This window comes from Crinia signifera, chromosome 5 (assembly GCF_055691185.1).
Source record: "Crinia signifera chromosome 5, ASM5569118v1, whole genome shotgun sequence".
Taxonomy (NCBI): Eukaryota; Metazoa; Chordata; class Amphibia; order Anura; family Myobatrachidae; genus Crinia; species Crinia signifera.
This window is the reverse complement of record NC_139221.1, coordinates 333,083,636-333,108,386: the sequence shown is the minus strand read 5'-3', so window position 1 is coordinate 333,108,386 and position 24,751 is coordinate 333,083,636. Positions and strand designations below refer to the sequence as shown.

General features: G+C 49.3%; 1 protein-coding gene across 1 annotated transcript in view; it reads left to right on the top strand.

Annotated features, from left to right (window-relative positions):
- WDR97 (WD repeat domain 97) overlaps positions 1 to 24,751 on the top strand; it is a 305,848-nt gene that overhangs the window by 144,155 nt on the left and 136,942 nt on the right. The window contains exons 8-10 of the mRNA XM_083145263.1: positions 2,962 to 3,198; positions 13,904 to 13,994; positions 17,503 to 17,635. Coding sequence (XP_083001389.1) covers positions 2,962 to 3,198; positions 13,904 to 13,994; positions 17,503 to 17,635 — 461 coding nt within the window. The remainder of the gene's footprint in view (positions 1 to 2,961; positions 3,199 to 13,903; positions 13,995 to 17,502; positions 17,636 to 24,751) is intronic.

Sequence of the window (24,751 nt, the reverse complement as noted above, 5' to 3'; positions counted from 1 at the left end):
CTATTGCCTCTAGAGCGTTCTCTGAATCTTCTGCAGCCGCAGAGTACCTTTGTAGCGGTTCCACCGCTTGCCGCGCTGCCACCGGGCACTCAGTGTCACCAGAGGGAAAGGAGATCTCTTCTATGTCAATCTGCGGTAGTCACATCACCCGCAGCGCCAGCACTAGACCCTCAGTATCGCCGGGGGGAGCGGAGATTCTTTTGTGGCAGTAACGCCGCTTACAGCACTGCCGCCGGCGCGTTCCTGCCGTCCGTCTGCTCACTCCTGCCGGAAACACGGTGTGCACTCCTCCAAGAAGCCTGCCGCAGCCCCAGATGCTCAGTTCCACTCAGGCTGCTGGTCGCCCACGCTAAACACACCGCCTGGTAGGGGACAAGACTTCTTCTATTATCCCAGCATGTCAACTATTCACGGGGATTCACCAGGGAATTTTCAGGATGGTATTTAGGATCTATGGAGGGAGCTGCAGCTATTCCATGTTACTCCAAGCCACCCCCCCCCCCCCTATTGTATTGTCATTTAATCATGTTTCCTTGATTCTTTTTCTTAATCTTTACTAAAATCAAGTTACCAGTTAACACATGTGGTCATTACTGTCTCAGGTGTATGATATGGCAGGTGTGAGTGTGTTCCTGAAACACCCCCACTATCCACGCCAGCCCGAAGCGTGGCGAGCGCAGCGGAACGCGTCCTCCGACCTTTTCATACCCCCACTATCCACGTCAGCGTGGAGTTGATTTTGTTTAGTGTGGCGCGCGGACGGGGAATACATGTGAAGTTACCCAAGTCCCCTCACGAGGTTCGCAGCGCTCGCCACACTTTATAAAGTAAACTCCCCGCTGACGTGGATAGTGGGGTATGAAAAGGTCGGTAGGATGCGTAACGCGTCCCCTGGCGCGTCTCGCTGCGCTCGTCACGCTTTTGGCTGGCGTGGATAGTGGAATAAACAAGGTCAACAGCTGTTACGTCGACAAGTGTCATTGTGACAGGTTTACTAGAGTTTGTCACATATTTTTGGTCTTTGTATGTTTGGGGATAATGCCGCACCCCTACCCCTACTCCCCTGCGCTGTAATAAGTACAGGACTGACTCCTGCGCTGTAATAAGTACAGGACTGACTCCTGCGCTGTAATAAGTACCTCACTGACTCCTGCGCTGTAATAAGTACAGGACTGACTACTGTGCTGTAATAAGTACAGGACTGACTCCTGCGCTGTAATAAGTACCTCACTGACTCCTGCGCTGTAATAAGTACCTCACTGACTCCTGCGCTGTAATAAGTACCTCACTGACTCCTGCGCTGTAATAAGTACAGGACTGACGCCTGCTCTGTAATAAGTACAGGACTGACTCCTGCGCTGTAATAAGTACAGGACTGACTCCTGCGCTGTAATAAGTACAGGACTGACTCCTGCGCTGTAATAAGTACCTCACTGACTCCTGCGCTGTAATAAGTACCTCACTGACTCCTGCGCTGTAATAAGTACAGGACTGACTCCTGCGCTGTAATAAGTACAGGACTGACTCCTGCGCTGTAATAAGTACAGGACTGACTCCTGCGCTGTAATAAGTACCTCACTGACTCCTGCACTGTAATAAGTACCTCACTAACTCCTGCCCTGTAGTAAGTGCAGGACTGACTCCTGCACTGTAATAAGTACAGGACTGACTCCTACGCTGTAATAAGTACAGGACTGACTCCTGCGCTGTAATAAGTACAGGACTGACTCCTGCGCTGTAATAAGTATCTCACTGACTCCTGATCTGTAATAAGTACAGGACTGACTCCTGCGCTGTAATAAGTACAGGACTGACTCCTGCGCTGTAATAAGTACAGGACTGACTCCTGCACTGTAATAAGTACAGGACTGACTCCTGCTCTGTAATAAGTACAGGACTGACTCCTGCGTTGTAATAAGTACAGGACTGACTTACTCCCACGCTGTAATAAGTACAGGACTGACTCCTGCGCTGTAATAAGTACAGGACTGACTCCTGCGCTGTAATAAGTACAGGACTGACTCCTGCGCTGTAAAAAGTACCTCACTGACTCCTACGCTGTAATAAGTACAGGACTGACTCCTGCGCTGTAATAAGTACCTCACTAACTCCTGCACTGTAATAAGTGCAGGACTGACTCCTGCGCTGTAATAAGTACAGGACTAACTCCTGCGCTGTAATAAGTACCTCACTGACTCCTGCTCTGTAATAAGTACTGGACTGACTCCTGCGCTGTAATAAGTACAGGACTGACTCCTGCGCTGTAATAAGTACAGGACTGACTCCTGCTCTGTAATAAGTACAGTACTGACTCCTGCGTTGTAATAAGTACAGGACTGACTTACTCCCACGCTGTAATAAGTACAGGACTGACTCCTGCGCTGTAATAAGTACAGGACTGACTCATGCGCTTTAATAAGTACCTCACTGACTATTGCGCTGTAATAAGTACAGGACTGACTCCTGCGCTGTAATAAGTACCTCAATGACTCCTGCGCTGTAATGAGTACAGGACTGACTCCTGCGCTGTAATAAGTAACTCACTGACTGCTGCGCTGTAATAAGTACAGGACTGACTCCTTCGCTGTAATAAGTACAGGACTGACGCCTGCTCTGTAATAAGTACAGGACTGACTCCTGCGTTGTAATAAGTACAGGACTGACTCCTGCGCTGTAATAAGTACAGGACTGACTCCTGCGCTGTAATAAGTACAGGACTGATTCCTGCGCTGTAATAAGTACAGGACTGACTCCTACGCTGTAATAAGTACAGGACTGACTCCTACGCTGTAATAAGTACAGGACTGACTCCTACGCTGTAATAAGCACAGGACTGACTCTTGCGCTGTAATAAGTACCTCACTGACTCCTGCGCTGTAATAAGTACCTCACTGACTCCTGCGCTGTAATAATTTGATCACTGAGTAACCTGGTAATGACTGTTCCTGCCGGTTCTTCTAGGGTCAGATCTGACGGTGAAGGTCTGGAGGTTCTTCCCGTTCAGTGAGGAGAGCCTCAGTCTGTGTATGAGCTTCTACTGCTCCCAGCAGATTGGGAAGATGTGCATCTCCAAGTCTAAGCTCTTTGTGGCCTTCCAGGATCCACGCAGTGCAACGTTCAGCCTGGTGCAGTACTGCCTGAAGAACGGAACGCGGAGCGACCATCCACCAGGCAATGATCATCAGGACCAGATCACAGGTGATATACACATATATACACACTGTGTACATGAGACTAGGTCAGGACAGGTGAGGTACACATATATACACCGCTGTGTACAGGACAGGCGAGGTACACATATATACACCACTGTGTACAGAACAGGAGAGGTACACATATATACACCGCTGTGTACAGGACAGGCGAGGTACACATATATACACCACTGTGTACAGGACAGGCGAGGTACACATATATACACCGCTGTGTACAGGACAGGCGAGGTACACATATATACACCACTGTGTACAGGACAGGCGAGGTACACATATATACACCACCTGTGTACAGGACAGGCGAGGTACACATATATACACACTGTGTACAGGACAGGCGAGGTACACATATATACACCACTGTGTACAGGACAGGCGAGGTACACATATATACACCACTGTGTACAGGACAGGCGAGGTACACATATATACACCACCTGTGTACAGGACAGGCGAGGTACACATATATACACCGCTGTGTACATTACAGGCGAGGTACACATATATACACCACTGTGTACAGGACAGGCGAGGTACACATATATACACCGCTGTGTACAGGACAGGCGAGGTACACATATATACACCGCTGTGTACAGGACAGGCGAGGTACACATATATACACCGCTGTGTACAGGACAGGCGAGGTACACATATATACACCGCTGTGTACAGGACAGGCGAGGTACACATATATACACCGCTGTGTACAGGACAGGCGAGGTACACATATATACACCGCTGTGTACAGGACAGGCGAGGTACACATATATACACCGCTGTGTACAGGACAGGCGAGGTACACATATATACACCATTGTGTACAGGACAGGCGAGGTACACATATAAACACCACCTGTGTACAGGACAGGCGAGGTACACATATATACACCGCTGTGTACATTACAGGCGAGGTACACATATATACACCACTGTGTACAGACAGGCGAGGTACACATATATACACCACTGTGTACAGGACAGGCGAGGTACACATATATACAACACTGTGTACAGGACAGGCGAGGTACACATATATACACCGCTGTGTACAGGACAGGTGAGGTACACATATATACACCACTGTGTACAGGACAGGCGAGGTACACATATATACACGGAATCGGGACATCTGTCAGAATGAACTTAGGTCTACAGTCATTAGGTCGACCCCACTAGGTCGACTGGCAGGAAGGTCAACCTGACTTAAGGTCGACATGGGCCAAGGTCGACATGACTTAAGGTCGAATTTGCATAAAGGTCGTCATGAGGAAGGTCGACTGGTCATAAGGTCGACATGGGTTTTTCACTGTTTTTTTATCCGAATGTCGACACAGTCGACATGGACACAGTTGGCAATGAGAATCGGACCCTCGCATCGCTCGCTTCACTCGCAATGCTTCGGGCACGGTGCCTCGCTGCGCTCGGCACACTATTTTATTCTCCCACCACGCCCTAGTGGATGGTAGGGCATGAAATACCGCCTGTCGGCACATGTCGGCTCAAAAAACAGTGAAAAACCCATGTCGACCTTATGACCAGTCGACCTTCCTCATGTCGACATTTATGCAAATTCGACCTTAAGTCATGTCGACCTTGGCCCATGTCGACCTTAAGTCAGGTCGACCTTCCTGCCAGTCGACCTAGTGGGGTCGACCTAATGACTGTAGACCTAAGTTCATTCTAATAGATGACCGCTTCCCATATACACCACTGTGTACAGGACAGGCGAGGTACACATATATACACCACTGTGTACAGGACAGGCGAGGTACACATATATACACCACTGTGTACAGAACAGGTGAGGTACACATATATACACCACCTGTGTACAGGACAGGCGAGGTACACATATATACACCACTGTGTACAGGACAGGCGATGTACACATATATACACCACTGTGTACAGGACAGGCGAGGTACATATATATACACCGCTGTGTACAGGACAGGTGAGGTACACATATATACACCACTGTGTACAGGACAGGCGAGGTACATATATATACACCATTGTGTACAGGACAGGCGAGGTACACATATATACACCACCTGTGTACATTACAGGCGAGGTACACATATATACACCACTGTGTACAGGACAGGCGAGGTACACATATAAACACCACTGTGTACAGGACAGGCGAGGTACACATATATACACCACTGTGTACAGGAAACTAGGACAGGACTACGTGTAGTGGGGCGCAGAGAGTGGAGCTACAATGGAGGCGGTCTGTTATCTGGGGCATTAACTGTATATTACTTTAAAAAAATTGTCCCAGCTTGGGTTCCCACCGGTACCTTATACATCTGTATCGTTATCCGTCTCTTCTAGAGGACGTTCCCACCGGTACCTTATACATCTGTATCGTTATCCGTCTCTTCTAGAGGACGTTCCCACCGGTACCTTATACATCTGTATCGTTATCCGTCTCTTCTAGAGGACGTTCCCACCGGTACCTTATACATCTGTATCGTTATCCGTCTCTTCTAGAGGACGTTCCCACCGGTACCTTATACATCTGTATCGTTATCCGTCTCTTCTAGAGGACGTTTCCACCGGTACCTTATACATCTGTATCGTTATCCGTCTCTTCTAGAGGACGTTCCCACTGGTACCTTATACATCTGTATCAGTATCCGTCTCTTCTAGAGGACGTTCCCACCGGTACCTTATACATCTGTATCATTATCAGTCTCTTCTAGAGGACGTTCTCACCGGTACCTTATACATCTGTATCATTATCCGTCTCTTCTAGAGGACGTTCCCACCGGTACCTTATACATCTGTATCATTATCCGTCTCTTCTAGAGGACGTTCCCACCGGTACCTTATACATCTGTATCATTATCCGTCTCTTCTAGAGGACGTTCCCACCGGTACCTTATACATCTGTATCAGTATCCGTCTCTTCTAGAGGACGTTCCCACCGTTACCTTATACATCTGTATCATTATCCGTCTCTTCTAGAGGACGTTCTCACCGGTACCTTATACATCTGTATCAGTATCCGTCTCTTCTAGAGGACGTTCCCACCGGTACCTTATACATCTGTATCATTATCCGTCTCTTCTAGAGGACGTTCTCACCGGTACCTTATACATCTGTATCAGTATCCGTCTCTTCTAGAGGACGTTCCCACCGGTACCTTATACATCTGTATCATTATCCGTCTCTTCTAGAGGACGTTCCCACCGGTACCTTATTCATCTGTATCATTATCCGTCTCTTCTAGAGGACGTTCCCACCGGTACCTTATACATCTGTATCATTATCCGTCTCTTCTAGAGGACGTTCCCACCGGTACCTTATACATCTGTATCATTATCCGTCTCTTCTATAGGACGTTCCCACCGGTACCTTATACATCTGTATCAGTATCCGTCTCTTCTAGAGGACGTTCTCACCGGTACCTTATTCATCTGTATCATTATCCGTCTCTTCTAGAGGACGTTCCCACCGGTACCTTATACATCTGTATCATTATCCGTCTCTTCTAGAGGACGTTCCCACCGGTACCTTATACATCTGTATCATTATCCGTCTCTTCTAGAGGACGTTCTCACCGGTACCTTATACATCTGTATCAGTATCCGTCTCTTCTAGAGGACGTTCCCACCGGTACCTTATACATCTGTATCATTATCCGTCTCTTCTAGAGGACGTTCCCACCGGTACCTTATACATCTGTATCAGTATCCGTCTCTTCTAGAGGACGTTCCCACCGGTACCTTATACATCTGTATCATTATCCGTCTCTTCTAGAGGACGTTCCCACCGGTACCTTATACATCTGTATCAGTATCCGTCTCTTCTAGAGGACGTTCCCACCGGTACCTTATTCATCTGTATCAGTATCCGTCTCTTCTAGAGGACGTTCCCACCGGTACCTTATACATCTGCATCAGTATCCGTCTCTTCTAGAGGACGTTCCCACCGGTACCTTATACATCTGTATCATTATCCGTCTCTTCTAGAGGACGTTCCCACCGGTACCTTATACATCTGTATCATTATCCGTCTCTTCTAGAGGACGTTCCCACCGGTACCTTATACATCTGTATCATTATCCGTCTCTTCTAGAGGACGTTCCCACCGGTACCTTATACATCTGTATCATTATCCGTCTCCTCTAGAGGACGTTCCCACCGGTACCTTATACATCTGTATCATTATCCGTCTCTTCTAGAGGACGTTCCCACCGGTACCTTATACATCTGTATCATTATCAATCTCTTCTAGAGGACGTTCCCACCGGTACCTTATACATCTGTATCATTATCCGTCTCCTCTAGAGGACGTTTCCACCGGTACCTTATACATCTGTATCATTATCCGTCTCTTCTATAGGACGTTCCCACCGGTACCTTATACATCTGTATCAGTATCCGTCTCTTCTAGAGGACGTTCCCACCGGTACCTTATACATCTGTATCATTATCAGTCTCTTCTAGAGGACGTTCTCACCGGTACCTTATTCATCTGTATCATTATCCGTCTCTTCTAGAGGACGTTCCCACCGGTACCTTATACATCTGTATCATTATCCGTCTCTTCTAGAGGACGTTCCCACCGGTACCTTATACATCTGTATCATTATCCGTCTCTTCTAGAGGACGTTCCCACGGGTACCTTATACATCTGTATCATTATCCGTCTCTTCTAGAGGACGTTCCCACCGGTACCTTATACATCTGTATCATTATCCGTCTCTTCTAGAGGACGTTCCCACCGGTACCTTAAACATCTGTATCATTATCCGTCTCCTCTAGAGGACGTTCCCACCGGTATTTAATGATTTGAGATCTCCCACAGATTAAATGCTCGGCTCCTAATTTCTCCCAGACTGTGTGCTTGAGTGAGGAAATAGTCAAAAATACATTACAGAACCTAAATAGTAACGAGAATGGATCATTAGGACTACAGCAGTTAGGTCGACATGCATTGAGTTGACACCATTAGGTCGACATGCAGAAAGGTCAACATGTCATTAGATTGACAAAAGCATTAGTCAACATGGGCAGGGTCGACGGTCAAAAGGTCGACATAGGGTTTTTCACTGTTTTTTTTTTTTTACCCAAATGTCGCCACAGTCGACATGGGCAGTGAAACGTAGCATCAAGTCTCCTCGTAATGCTTCGGGCACGGTGCCTCGTTATGCTTGGCAGACTATTTTATTCTCCCACCATGCCCAAGTGGATGGTATTGCATGAAATACCACCCGTCGGCTCAAAAAAACAGTGAAAAACCCATGTTGACCTTTTGACTGTCAACTTTGCCCATGTCGACATAATGACATGTCGACCTACAGCCATGTCAAATTTTCTGCATGTCGACTTAATGGTGTCCACCCAATTCTTGTCGACCTAGTGACCGTATCCCATAGTAACATATCTCCTGGCCCGGACGGAATACACCCTAGGATACTAAAAGAATTGAGTTCTGTCATAGCACTACCATTATATCGGATATTCGGGGAATCAATAAACTCGGGGATGGTACCAAGGGACTGGGACATAGCTAACATAGTACCAATATGGAAGAAAGGTAACAAAACTAACCCTGAAAATTATAGACCGGTCAGCCTTACATCCATTGTGGGGAAAATATTAGAAGGAATAATAAGAGATAGGATCCAAAATTTCTTAGAACAGGAGAAGGTGATAAGTAAGGCTCAGCATGGGTTCGTCAAATATTGATCATGTCAGACTAATTTAATTAGCTTCTATGAGGAAGTTAAGAGTGGTCTGGACATAGGAAAATCTGATGTAATACTGCTTGATTTCACTAAAGCTTTTGACATGATGCCTCATAAAAGGTTATTAATGAAACCAGGTAATTTAGGGGCAGGAGATAAAATGTGTAATTGGATTAAAAACTGGTTGCACAATCGGGGAAGGAGAGAGTGGTGGTAAATGGAATAACTTTCAGCTGGGGTAAGGTCCAAAGTGGAGTCCCACAAGGTTCAATCTTATATTCTTAATAACTTAACTGTATATAATAGTTAGTTGCAGGTGCAAACTGCATCTATTAGCACAATTTACCTCTGGTGTGGTTATGCACACATTTAGTACAGGTTGAGTATCCCTTATCCAAAATGCTCGGGACCAGGAGAATTTTGGATAACGGATTATTCCGTATTTCGGAATATTTTAATATTTCAATGATGTATCTTGATGGATCTTGCATTTATGTTGTACATATACATCAAACCTTGAAATAAAAACAAATATATTTTATTTGTGCATAAAACAAGGTTTCAAAACATGAAACAAAGTTTGTGTACAATCTCAGGCACTGAATTGAAATGCCAAGCAATCATTGTCTTGTACATATATAGTGCCAGTTACATATCATGTCCCTCATTAGTGCTGTTTCAGTAAGTAGTGCAGTAAGTTTTTAGCAAAAAAATAAATGTTGTTCACTTTCTGGAATGTATGATTTTCGGAATAATTCGGATAACGGATATTCGGATACGGGATACTCAACCTGTACCTTTAAGAAAGAGTATACAACTGTCTATACTATTGTATTGTAGCCTTTGCCACAAAAACAGATTTACGCAACAAAGGGAAGATATAACAGCAAATATAGTTAATTACAATAAGACTATTTATAACAAATAGATAATTATACCAATCTAGAGGAGTTACAGCAAAGAGATACTTATACTAACAGTCTATAGCATTTCAGCAGATGAATATAACATATGTGGGAATTTCACAGATGGAATTTACAGAGAATTACAGCCAACAAATATATCTTTTAAATATGTGCAAAGTGTACTGTAGTACGAAACTCAAAGCACATGCATATGTCCGTTTCATATACACACAGTTACTGAAAAATGGAATAGTGTTATTTACCTTTTTTTAAATACTGTTTTGAATTTGACAGTACCACCTTGGTTAATATATTCAGTAATGATATAGGAAGTGACATTGTGAGTAAAATTGCAATATTTGTGGACAACCCGAAAATTGAGTAAGGAAATTAACTCAGCAGAGGATGTGGAAACACTACAAAGTGACTTAAATAAACTGGAGAGGTGGAAAATGCAGTTTAACGTTGATAAATGTAAAGTAATTCATTATGGGAACAAAAATGAACAAGCTACTTATAGCCTAAATGGAGTTATTATAGGGAATTTTGCTGTAGAGAAGGACTTGGGGGTCATCATAGATGATTGGGTAATAGTGCACCCTGCTCAAGTGCAGCAGCAAAAGCAAACCGGGCACTGGCATGCATTAATAGGGGAATAGATTCAAGGGATGCCAATGTGATAGTGCCTCATTGGCATTGGTGAGACCGCACTTGGAATACTGTGTTCAGTTATGGGCACCGCACCTTTGGATTTGAACAGGTACAGAGAAGGGCGACTAATACCCCTTTTACACCTCCGAAAAATCCGGGTCAGCGGCGGGTCAGACACGGATCATCGGCGGTGTAAATGGGGTATATCCATGTTCATTTACACGGGTCCTCTACCCAGGTCCCGACCTGGGTAGTACCCGGATAGGACTCGTGTAGATGCCGGAGTAAATGGTCCCTCTGCGGGTCCAGGCACCCGCAGCGGGTCCACACCGTGCAGCGCTGGGGATTGGGGAAGCTGTCCCCAGGTGCTGTGGGAGGAGGGGGTCCCTGCGGCTGCTGAGGGTGGGGGAGTACCTATCAGCCAGAGGGGGGAGTCCGAGGGGATGATGTCCGCCGCCCCGCTGCTGTACCTCCCCCCGGCAGCCGGTCTTTGTGGTGAATGGACAGTCAGCGTCGGCGGTCCCTCCGCCGCTGACTACCCATTCACCACAGGTACCTCGCGGCTGCATGGGGAGGTACAGCAGCGGCGAACATCATCCCCTCTGGCTCCTCCCTCAGCTTTCCCCCCTCAGTATTTTTATAGAACAGAAGTGGAGTATATATAGATATAGATGTAGATATAGATCGATCGATGGGAAGAAAAGCAGGCACTCCAGGGACTTGGTTTAAACAGCTGTTTTTCACTTATATTATTGCCTTGACAAAGGGGCGTTGTTGCCTCGAAACATTGGCTGTCTTTTAGCATTGTTTTTTCAATACACGCTTTAAACCAAGTCCCTGGAGTGCCTGCTTTTCTTCCCATCGATCTACTTATTGCTTAGCCGAGCACCAGGGCGGCTGACCCGGATAGGAGAGTGCCAGTCCGTCTACCCACTATATATATATATATATATATATATATATATATATATATATATATATATATATATATATATATATATATATATATATATATATCATATATGCGTGTGTGTATATATATTTTTATATATATATATATATATACTTATATATGTATGTGGTGATATATATAGATTCCTTGAGGCGGCACTCTGCGGGTGACACTGTGGCGATGGCTGCATGAAGCTGGGGTCACAGGACCAGGGTGCCTTCCGAGGGGATGCAGTTAATTTGCCGGCGGTCGGAATCCCGACATTGGAATCCCGACCGCCGAAATCCTGAAACTTTCTCCCTCCGTGGGTGTCCACGACACCCATAGAGGGAGAATAAAATAGCGTGCCGAGCGTAGCGAGGCACCGGGCCCGCAAGGGGGGACGATCCATGTCCCCCCCTTGTCGGGATTTCGGCGGTCGGGATTCCAGTGTCGGGATCCCGACCGCCGGCAAATCGTATCGGATCCCTTCCGAGAGCAGTCCTAGGAGCTGCTCATACATACAACCCCCGGCGGCGGCACTCCCACAAGAAATAAACACACCAAGGCTGTGTGGTAATAGCCGACGTTTCAAGGCCGAGGTCTCTCTTTTTGCACCTTGATAAAAGGGCCGGATGGCCTTGAAACGTCGGCTATTACCACACAGCCTTGGTGTGTTTATTTCTTGTGGGAGTGCCGCCGCCGGGGATTGTAAATATATATATATAAATGCCCCACTGCACTGCTTTGCCCGGGGGCCCTAATGCTCTTAAGATGGCCCTGCCCCTTGGCAACAAGCAATTTCACCCCCCTTGGCAACGAGCAAGCATTTTTAATGACATCCACAAGTATAGGCAGGGCTGATCCAGGTTCAGTGTAAATGGTGCAGACCCAGGTTGAAATGCTGTGTAAATGGGGTATATAGCAGGGTCAGATCCTGGAAACTCCAGTGTTCAAAGACCAGGGTCCGACCAGGGTTTTTGGTGTAAAAGGGGTATAAGCTAGTAAAAGGTTTCATATCACTAGAATACAAAGATAGGTTAACCAGGCTGAATATGTAGAGAGGTGATATGGTTAGTATGTTCAAATACAGGATTGGGAATCATATGGAACTTGGAGATGATTTGTTCACTAATACCCCTTTTACACCAAAATCACTGGTTGGACCCTAGTCTTTGAACACAGGAGTTTCCAGGGTTGGACCCAGCTTCATACCCCATTTTTTCCCCCTTTTACACCAAAACGCCGGGTCGCACCCGGCTTTTTTAGACCCAGGTTCAAGCCGGGTGCGACCCGGCGTTTAGTGCCATTTACACTGGGCGGACAGCCCGACCCGCACCCGCGCCCGCCCCCCCCCGGAGCTTGGAGATGACAGCGCGATGTCATCTCCATGCGCCAATCACCGCCGCGCGCCGCCGCCAGACCGGAACGCTGCTGGGGGCAGCCCAGCACTAAGGTAAGCTGCTAGGCTGCCCCCAGTCCCCGCGCACACTCCCCCCGCCGTCGCACAGGAGGTAAATGGATGCCGCACACAGGCATCCGTTCACCTCCCTCCCCCGCCGCCGCTGCTGCTGCTGCTGTCTGCAGGGTATAGCAGACAGCAGCGCCGGCTGTCACTGACTGTCAGGCTGAAAACCCGTCCAACCTGCGGACGCTGCGGTCCGCAGGTTGGACGTTCCCCATTCATGTAAATGGGAGCCGGGTCATCCGACCCGGCGTTCCCATTTACACCGCCCTCTACCCAGGTCCTAGCCGTGTTCTACCCAGGTCAGGACCTGGGTAGAAGTCCCGTGTAAAGGGACACGGCGTTAGGTATTTACACCGCCGAAGATCCGGGTCTGACCCGCCGCTGACCCGGATTTTTCGGCGGTGTAAAAGGGGTATTACACAGCACTGTGACCCAGGTCGGACCCAGGTCTGCGCAGTTTACGTCTTTTTTCAGCCTTAATTACTGTTACTGTATAAATTTACGTAAACCTCAGTCTCTTCTAGAGGATGTTCCAACTGGCACCTTATACATCTATTTCTCCTTCATTCCTACAGGGGACACTGCAGGCTGCTCACGATTGGAATAGGGTGGTGGACAGATAGGAGTCAGCACTTTAAATCTTTTACACTGGATGCCCCCCCCCGACCACAGTCTTAGAAAAGTGCCCAGAGGAGGGTTTTTTATTATTATTTAAATGTTTAAATGTTTTTCCTTTTTTGATGGAAAATGCCTTTTTATGCCTCCCATCTGTGTATGAGGCATATCCTCAGCATATCGTTACAGGAAGCACAGAGTGCAGCATATGGGAAAAGTACAAACACGTCTGTACTACTGATACGGGGCACCCAACTGGCATCACAAGGCACATGCACTGTAACTATCCTGCGTTCCTGTATGCTTCTTGTCCCAGCATTATTATTATTGCTCAGTTACTGTGCAGTGTGGGCAAAGGGGAATAATAGTCGCTCTGAGTCCTATGTAATGATCTCCTGTTTGTTCCATCAGGTCTCTGCTCCTGTCCGAAACTACGTTTAGTGGCCACCTGTGGAAGAGACAAAAGGGTCCGAATTTGGGATGAGGAGAACCAGCTGCTCAGGTCCGGTCACCTCTCTGTATAATGTATTCGGTATAATCTATTCTGTATAATTCCTTCTCCTTCTGTATGAGGTATAATCTGTTCTCTATAATGTACGAGGTATAATCTGTTCTCTATATGTTATGAGCCACCTCTGGCAGCCTGACTCCCGAGCCGCCTCTTAACAGCAGCCTGACTCCTGTATGTGTTCTGTGTAAGTCTCAGCTGCTACATAATTCACCCATTACCTTTAATGTGTTCAGCTGTCCAGCTGCAATTAATATGGGTATGAGGAGGAATGTCCTGACACCGGTTATGGGTTCTTGTCCTCGAGGTTCTAGTTCCTGTTGTACCTGGTTCCGGTCCTTGCTTAAATATGTTGATTATTCCAGCTTCCAAGCTCCTTGTCTGTGTCCTAGTTCCAGCTTACAGGCTTCTGCAGACTGGTAAGCTAAAGGTCAATACACAACAAAAATGGATAGAAAGACCAGGTGGCGCAATTAGAGCTGCCGATACAAGTCGTTTCAATGGGTCCCTCAAACCCTTCACCAACACCAAAAATACAAAAATAGAAACCACACTTATCAGGCGCTCCACTCCTTGTTTTTGTAGAGTCCTCCAAATAGAATTCATGCAAGAAAAACAAAATGTGCCATAGTGAAGTACGTTCGAATCCACACTTCTAATTTTAATGCACATATACAATTAATACACAATAAAAACAATTATTAAAAACATTTGCTTCTTATGCAGCACTATTGAAAGTGCTCAGGTGCATAAATAATCGTCAATGTAGGTATAGACGAGAAATTACCGGCTGTAGTGGGAACTGATTGTTGCACAGTCTTATAAGCGCATATGAAGATGCTCGGATTCCAGCACAGCGTCTCCCAGCTCTCTCCGTCCACCAACCAGTGAGGAATTCAGTTGCCCAGTTCACCAACGCGTTTCTTCCTTTTCCTAAAGACTTTTTCAAGGTGTACCAGTCAAAGGCAAGTGAACTCCTTATATACCCTATCCCGTATGTCAGGCTGGATTCTAATTAGTAAATTCCTACAAGTCCCATAATCCATTGCCTGCATACGGGCTTCCTGTCAGCCACCATTGGCTGACAGGGTTACCATGGCGATAGCCGTGTCCTGACGCAGCAGGACGTCCGGCTGCCATTATAGTTCCTCCGGGTGTAACCGCGATCGTGCTCCCTTTCAGATGTGTCTTTGGGAGCCGATACGTCACTTCCGGCTTCCATCCACCGGGTTCATCACGCTTTCTGCGTTGCTAGGGTGATGTACTCTACGTGGATATTCATTTGTTTTGCTGCGTTAATGTGTTTCAGACTCGTATTGTAGTACAACCACGGATTCCTTCTAAAAGTGATATATATAAACAGATTTGAGAATGACAATATATAAAGATAAAACCACATTAAAAATAGATATACCAGTGAAACTATAAAAAACATTTTATTTCAAAGTCCGAATTCAGCCCATGGGGAATTAAAGTGCCTTTGCACTTCTGCTTTAGCAAGTGGCTTGGCTAACCCTTTTTGTCTCCAATTTTCTTTGATCTGTCTTAGACCGCAGAAATTGGTTATACAGTTATGCCCAAGTACATCGTGGCTGCGTTGCGCATAAAGTGCGCCATGCAAATCGCGCCTGGATCGCGCCTGCTCCTTGCGCTATAGTCCCGTTATAGATCGCGTTATAACGTAACGTAATCTTGTAAATGTAACCTGCACTTACACTCATTGACCACCAGATGTCACTTTTCCCAAACAGTACAGCGCATGCGTAAAAATCTCTTCTACAAAACAGTGGCCGCCACGACTTTTCACTACGGATTTTGTCCTTACTTTACGGACAGAGTGTTTGTATTTACTCGCAGAAGCAGCTACGTACGGTCATTTATGTAATTGGTACAGAAGCCATGCTAACCTTTGCTATTGCTGGATGACTACTTAAAACATTATTTGAGGACCTACAGTATCATACTTTACACTACGGATTTTGTCCTTACTTTACGGACAGAGTTATATTATTTTATTCGCAGCCGCAGTGACGTACTGTATGTTCATGAACTGTATGTGATTGGTGCAGAAGCCATACTCACCATCTGCTATCACTATATTCAGAGGCAACAGTGGCCTAACGTGTAGAGGCACGGCTTCCCTATCTCAGTATCAGTAGTTCGATCCTCAGTTGGTTACAATATATTTTTATTTTTTTAAATAAAAAGAAGCCCGCGAATACAAACAGAATAAAAACCCACAACAGAAGAGACATGGCATCCAGCTGATGAAGCCGCCGAGTAGTAAAGGAGGTGGAGAAACGCGTTCTTGGAGCCCGCTCTAGCCATCCAGTCTATTATACCCTTGGATTACAAATATCCCGGTGGGGATCTGGACATTGCGGGAGAAACCAGCACCTGGAGCCGACCTCCCTAAGCAGGGAGTAAGCATCATACAGCAGCAAAAGGCTCAGATATAGGACTTGGTGACCGGCACCCAGTGCAGCACGAGTTGCTGATTACAAGGAGGACTGGTAACTATTTGCTCAATACCAAACAAGATTATTGCCTCATATAGATACAGTATATGCAAATACAAGCCTCATAGCCAATGTTCCCTCTAATTTTATGAAGGCTGTGTGCGGCAAAAGATTTTGGCTGTGCAACTTTGGAAGGAAATTTTTATTTTTGTGCATCACTTCTATATATAACTGGAAAACGACATTCAGCATTTTCTTCAAAATTATATTAAACATTCAAACCATTTAAACATTGAAAAAAAAGCACATGATGTAGTTAATGGGTGAAACATACATTAATTTAGTCCACAACTGCAAAAAGGGGATCACTGCTGCTTTGTGCGCTCTGTTGTAATGTCTGTGCGCATGCTCGGCGAGTTGTGTGCGCGCGCACACGCGCACAGCTTAGAGGGAACACTGCTCATAGCCAGCCCATGCCTTATATGTTCTTTGGTGTATGTCTTGTATGTCCTTTTTGAGTGTAATAATTTATATGTAATTATGTGTAATTTTTAATGTGTAGTATGGTCTTATATTAACAAAGTAAAGATTATTTGTATCTTTCCTACAAAAGACTGGGTATCCATTTATTAAGTGTGGCAGCGCCACTGAGTGGGGATATCATCTCCACACACACTATAGTTCTGCTTTTTCCACAGAGATTCACAATCTCTCTGTAAAGGTGGCAGCAGCCATACTCAAACTATATATTTAATAAAGGTGGGTCAGATCCCCCAGTGAAAACAGCCAGCGCTCCTGAGTGATTCATTCACTCTCTTCCCTCCCCCTTCCCTCCTCTATGCATCTGCTATTGAATACATTCAGCTGGTAATCGCTAATATCACACTCAGAAGATGCTGGGGCTCAGTCACATGTAGTCTATGAGTCCATGTTTGGGCATCTTAGAGGATACCTGCACAGGTACTGTACATCGGAATCAGTACCCAGCTGTACATAATGCACCCTGTGGCCAAGTACTGATTGGAGTATTACTCTTGTTACAGGACCCTGTGTTTGCACGGTATACCGGAGAGCCTGGCGTTCTGCAGTGACCGAGGGGAGCTGCTTGTGGGGCTTCCCAGTCATGTCTTCCGAATCAGCCTTGGCACATTGCTGCCCCTTCCGTACCAAATAAAGGTAGTAGAGGATGTGTGACAGTCCCAGCAGGGTAATGTTTGTGGGGCATGAACAGAGCCATCAGCTGGGTTGCTGCAGAGGCACCCCAATACATAGAGGTGCTGCTGCTGTGGTACCAGTCTTCCTGCTCCCGTTGCATGTAATATCATGGTATGTGCCCGGGGGGGGGGGGGGGGGGTGATGGAGAAGTACCCCAGTACACGGAGAGGTGCTGCTGTGGTACTAGTCTTCCCTGCTCCCATTGCATGTAATATCATGGTATGTGCCGGGGGGGGGGGGGTGATGGAGAAGTACCCCAGTACATGGAGAGGTGCTGGTGTGGTACTAGTCTTCCCTGCTCCCATTGCATGTAATATCATGGTATGTGCCGGGGGGGGGGGGGGGGGTGATGGAGAAGTACCCCAGTACACGGAGAGGTGCTGGTGTGGTACCAGTCTTCCTGCTCCCGTTGCATGTAATATCATGGTATGTGCCGGGGGGGGGGGGGGGGTGATGGAGAAGTACCCCAGTACACGGAGAGGTGCTGGTGTGGTACTAGTCTTCCCTGCTCCCATTGCATGTAATATCATGGTATGTGCCGGGGGGGGGGGGGGTGATGGAGAAGTACCCCAGTACATGGAGAGGTGCTGGTGTGGGTACCAGTCTTCCTGCTCCCATTGCATGTAATATCATGGTATGTGCCGGGGGGGGGGGGGTGATGGAGAAGTACCCCAGTACATGGAGAGGTGCTGGTGTGGGTACCAGTCTTCCTGCTCCCATTGCATGTAATATCATGGTATGTGCCGGGGGGGGGGGGGGGTGATGGAGAAGTACCCCAGTACATGGAGAGGTGCTGGTGTGGGTACCAGTCTTCCTGCTCCCATTGCATGTAATATCATGGTATGTGCCGGGGGGGGGGGGGTGTGATGGAGAAGTACCCCAGTACATGGAGAGGTGCTGGTGTGGGTACCAGTCTTCCTGCTCCCATTGCATGTAATATCATGGTATGTGCCGGGGGGGGGGGTGATGGAGAAGTACCCCAGTACATGGAGAGGTGCTGGTGTGGTACTAGTCTTCCTGCTCCCATTGCATGTAATATCATGGTATGTGCCGGGGGGGGGGGGGGGTGATGGAGAAGTACCCCAGTACATGGAGAGGTGCTGGTGTGGGTACCTGTCTTCCTGCTCCCATTGCATGTAATATCATGGTATGTGCCGGGGGGGGGGGGGGGTGATGGAGAAGTACCCCAGTACATGGAGAGGTGCTGGTGTGGGTACCAGTCTTTCTGCTCCCATTGCATGTAATATCATGGTATGTGCCGGGGGGGGGGGGGGGTGATGGAGAAGTACCCCAGTACATGGAGAGGTGCTAGTGTGGGTACCAGTCTTCCTGCTCCCATTGCATGTAATATCATGGTATGTGCCGGGGGGGGGGGGGGGGGGGGGATAGAGAAGTACCCCAGTACATGGAGAGGTGCTGGTGTGGTACTAGTCTTCCTGCTCCCATTGCATGTAATATCATGGTATGTGCCGGGGGGGGGGGGGGGGGGGGGTGATGGAGAAGTACCCCAGTACATGGAGAGGTGCTAGTGTGGGTACCAGTCTTCCTGCTCCCATTGCATGTAATATCATGGTATGTGCCGGGGGGGGTGATGGAGAAGTACCCCAGTACATGGAGAGGTGCTGGTGTGGGTACCTGTCTTCCTGCTCCCATTGCATGTAATATCATGGTATGTGCCGGGGGGGGGGGGGGGGGTGATGGAGAAGTACCCCAGTACATGGAGAGGTGCTGGTGTGGGTACCAGTCTTTCTGCTCCCATTGCATGTAATATCATGGTATGTGCCGGGGGGGGGGGGGGGGTGGTGATGGAGAAGTACCCCAGTACATGGAGAGGTGCTGGTGTGGGTACCAGTCTTCCTGCTCCCGTTGCATGTAATATCATGGTATGTGCCGGGGGGGGGGGGGGGGTGTGTGTGATGGAGAAGTACCCCAGTACATGGAGAGGTGCTGGTGTGGGTACCAGTCTTCCTGCTCCCATTGCATGTAATATCATGGTATGTGCCGGGGGGGGGGGGTGTGTGATGGAGAAGTACCCCAGTACATGGAGAGGTGCTGGTGTGGGTACCAGTCTTCCTGCTCCCATTGCATGTAATATCATGGTATGTGCCGGGGGGGGGGGGGGGGGTGATGGAGAAGTACCCCAGTACATGGAGAGGTGCTGGTGTGGGTACCAGTCTTCCTGCTCCCGTTGCATGTAATATCATGGTATGTGCCGGGGGGGGGGGGGGGTGATGGAGAAGTACCCCAGTACATGGAGAGGTGCTAGTGTGGGTACCAGTCTTCCTGCTCCCATTGCATGTAATATCATGGTATGTGCCGGGGGGGGGGGGGGGGGGGTGATGGAGAAGTACCCCAGTACATGGAGAGGTGCTGGTGTGGGTACCAGTCTTCCTGCTCCCATGTAATATCATGGTATGTGCCGGGGGGGGTGGGTGATGGAGAAGTACCCCAGTACATGGAGAGGTGCTGGTGTGGGTACCAGTCTTCCTGCTCCCATTGCATGTAATATCATGGTATGTGCCGGGGGGGGGGGGGGGGGGGGTGTGTGTGATGGAGAAGTACCCCAGTACATGGAGAGGTGCTGGTGTGGGTACCAGTCTTCCTGCTCCCATTGCATGTAATATCATGGTATGTGCCCGGGGGGGGGGGGGGGGGGGGGGTGATGGAGAAGTACCCCAGTACATGGAGAGGTGCTGGTGTGGGTACCAGTCTTCCTGCTCCCATTGCATGTAATATCATGGTATGTGCCGGGGGGGGGGGTGATGGAGAAGTACCCCAGTACATGGAGAGGTGCTGGTGTGGTACTAGTCTTCCTGCTCCCATTGCATGTAATGTCATGGTATGTGCCGGGGGGGGGGGGGGTGATGGAGAAGTACCCCAGTACATGGAGAGGTGCTGGTGTGGGTACCAGTCTTTCTGCTCCCATTGCATGTAATATCATGGTATGTGCCGGGGGGGGGGGTGATGGAGAAGTACCGCAGTACATGGAGAGGTGCTGGTGTGGGTACCAGTCTTCCTGCTCCCATTGCATGTAATATCATGGTATGTGCCGGGGGGGGGGGGGGTGATGGAGAAGTACCCCAGTACATGGAGAGGTGCTGGTGTGGGTACCAGTCTTCCTGCTCCCATTGCATGTAATATCATGGTATGTGCCGGGGGGGGTGATGGAGAAGTACCCCAGTACATGGAGAGGTGCTGGTGTGGTACCAGTCTTCCTGCTCCCGTTGCATGTAATATCATGGTATGTGCCGGGGGGGGGGGGGTGATGGAGAAGTACCCCAGTACATGGAGAGGTGCTAGTGTGGGTACCAGTCTTCCTGCTCCCATTGCATGTAATATCATGGTATATGCCGGGGGGGGGGGGGGGGTGATGGAGAAGTACCCCAGTACATGGAGAGGTGCTGGTGTGGGTACCAGTCTTCCTGCTCCCATGTAATATCATGGTATGTGCCGGGGGGGGGTGATGGAGAAGTACCCCAGTACATGGAGAGGTGCTGGTGTGGGTACCAGTCTTCCTGCTCCCATTGCATGTAATATCATGGTATGTGCCGGGGGGGGGGGGGGGGTGTGTGTGATGGAGAAGTACCCCAGTACATGGAGAGGTGCTGGTGTGGGTACCAGTCTTCCTGCTCCCATTGCATGTAATATCATAGTATGTGCCCGGGGGGGGGGGGGGGGGTGATGGAGAAGTACCCCAGTACATGGAGAGGTGCTGGTGTGGGTACCAGTCTTCCTGCTCCCATTGCATGTAATATCATGGTATGTGCCGGGGGGGGGGGGGGGTGATGGAGAAGTACCCCAGTACATGGAGAGGTGCTGGTGTGGTACTAGTCTTCCTGCTCCCATTGCATGTAATATCATGGTATGTGCCGGGGGGGGGGGGGGGGGGTGATGGAGAAGTACCCCAGTACATGGAGAGGTGCTGGTGTGGGTACCAGTCTTTCTGCTCCCATTGCATGTAATATCATGGTATGTGCCGGGGGGGGGGGGGGGTGATGGAGAAGTACCGCAGTACATGGAGAGGTGCTGGTGTGGGTACCAGTCTTCCTGCTCCCATTGCATGTAATATCATGGTATGTGCCGGGGGGGGTGATGGAGAAGTACCCCAGTACATGGAGAGGTGCTGGTGTGGTACCAGTCTTCCTGCTCCCGTTGCATGTAATATCATGGTATGTGCCGGGGGGGGGGGGGGGTGATGGAGAAGTACCCCAGTACATGGAGAGGTGCTGGTGTGGGTACCAGTCTTCCTGCTCCCATTGCATGTAATATCATGGTATGTGCCGGGGGGGGGGGGTGATGGAGAAGTACCCCAGTACATGGAGAGGTGCTGGTGTGGGTACCAGTCTTCCTGCTCCCGTTGCATGTAATATCATGGTATGTGCCGGGGGGGGGGGGGGGGTGATGGAGAAGTACCCCAGTACATGGAGAGGTGCTAGTGTGGGTACCAGTCTTCCTGCTCCCATTGCATGTAATATCATGGTATGTGCCGGGGGGGGGGGGGTGATGGAGAAGTACCCCAGTACATGGAGAGGTGCTGGTGTGGGTACCAGTCTTCCTGCTCCCATGTAATATCATGGTATGTGCCGGGGGGGGGGGGGTGATGGAGAAGTACCCCAGTACATGGAGAGGGGCTGGTGTGGGTACCAGTCTTCCTGCTCCCATTGCATGTAATATCATGGTATGTGCCGGGGGGTTATGTGCCGGGGGGGGGGGGGGTGATGGAGAAGTACCCCAGTACATGGAGAGGTGCTGGTGTGGGTACCAGTCTTCCTGCTCCCATTGCATGTAATATCATGGTATGTGCCGGGGGGGGGGGGTGATGGAGAAGTACCCCAGTACATGGAGAGGTGCTGGTGTGGGTACCAGTCTTCCTGCTCCCGTTGCATGTAATATCATGGTATGTGCCGGGGGGGGGGGGGTGATGGAGAAGTACCCCAGTACATGGAGAGGTGCTGGTGTGGGTACCAGTCTTCCTGCTCCCATGTAATATCATGGTATGTGCCGGGGGGGGGGGTGATGGAGAAGTACCCCAGTACATGGAGAGGTGCTGGTGTGGGTACCAGTCTTCCTGCTCCCATTGCATGTAATATCATGGTATGTGCCGGGGGGGGGGGGGGGTGATGGAGAAGTACCCCAGTACATGGAGAGGTGCTAGTGTGGGTACCAGTCTTCCTGCTCCCATTGCATGTAATATCATGGTATGTGCCGGGGGGGGGGGGGGGGGGGGGTGATGGAGAAGTACCGCAGTACATGGAGAGGTGCTAGTGTGGGTACCAGTCTTCCTGCTCCCATTGCATGTAATATCATGGTATGTGCCGGGGGGGGGGGGGGGGTGATGGAGAAGTACCGCAGTACATGGAGAGGTGCTGGTGTGGGTACCAGTCTTCCTGCTCCCATTGCATGTAATATCATGGTATGTGCCGGGGGGGGGGGGGGGTGATGGAGAAGTACCCCAGTACATGGAGAGGTGCTGGTGTGGGTACCTGTCTTCCTGCTCCCATTGCATGTAATATCATGGTATGTGCCGGGGGGGGGGGGGTGATGTTAAAGTACCCCAGTACATGGAGAGGTGCTGGTGTGGGTACCAGTCTTCCTGCTCCCATTGCATGTAATATCATGGTATGTGCCCGGGGGGGGGGGGGGGGGTGATGGAGAAGTACCCCAGTACATGGAGAGGTGCTAGTGTGGGTACCAGTCTTCCTGCTCCCATTGCATGTAATATCATGGTATGTGCCGGGGGGGGGGGGGGGGGGTGATGGAGAAGTACCCCAGTACATGGAGAGGTGCTAGTGTGGGTACTAGTCTTCCTGCTCCCATTGCATGTAATATCATGGTATGTGCCGGGGGGGGGGGGGGGTGATGGAGAAGTACCCCAGTACATGGAGAGGTGCTGGTGTGGGTACCAGTCTTCCTGCTCCCATTGCATGTAATATCATGGTATGTGCCGGGGGGGGGGGGGGGGGGGGATGGAGAAGTACCCAGTACATGGAGAGGTGCTGGTGTGGGTACTAGTCTTCCTGCTCCCATTGCATGTAATATCATGGTATGTGCCGGGGGGGGGGGGGGGGGGGGTGTGATGGAGAAGTACCCCAGTACATGCAGAGGTGCTGGTGTGGGTACCAGTCTTCCTGCTCCCATTGCATGTAATATCATGGTATGTGCCGGGGGGGGGGGGGGGGGTGATGGAGAAGTACCCCAGTACATGGAGAGGTGCTGGTGTGGGTACCAGTCTTCCTGCTCCCATTGCATGTAATATCATGGTATGTGCCGGGGGGGGGGGGGGGGGGGGTGATGGAGAAGTACCCCAGTACATGGAGAGGTGCTGGTGTGGGTACCAGTCTTCCTGCTCCCATTGCATGTAATATCATGGTATGTGCCGGGGGGGGGGGGGGGGGGTGATGGAGAAGTACCCCAGTACATGGAGAGGTGCTGGTGTGGGTACCAGTCTTCCTGCTCCCATTGCATGTAATATCATGGTATGTGCCGGGGGGGGGGGGGGGGTGATGGAGAAGTACCCCAGTACATGGAGAGGTGCTGGTGTGGGTACCTGTCTTCCTGCTCCCATTGCATGTAATATCATGGTATGTGCCGGGGGGGGGGGGGGGGTGATGGAGAAGTACCCCAGTACATGGAGAGGTGCTGGTGTGGGTACCAGTCTTTCTGCTCCCATTGCATGTAATATCATGGTATGTGCCGGGGGGGGGGGGGGGTGATGGAGAAGTACCCCAGTACATGGAGAGGTGCTAGTGTGGGTACCAGTCTTCCTGCTCCCATTGCATGTAATATCATGGTATGTGCCGGGGGGGGGGGGGGGGGGGGGGATAGAGAAGTACCCCAGTACATGGAGAGGTGCTGGTGTGGTACTAGTCTTCCTGCTCCCATTGCATGTAATATCATGGTATGTGCCGGGGGGGGGGGGGGGGGGGTGATGGAGAAGTACCCCAGTACATGGAGAGGTGCTAGTGTGGGTACCAGTCTTCCTGCTCCCATTGCATGTAATATCATGGTATGTGCCGGGGGGGGTGATGGAGAAGTACCCCAGTACATGGAGAGGTGCTGGTGTGGGTACCTGTCTTC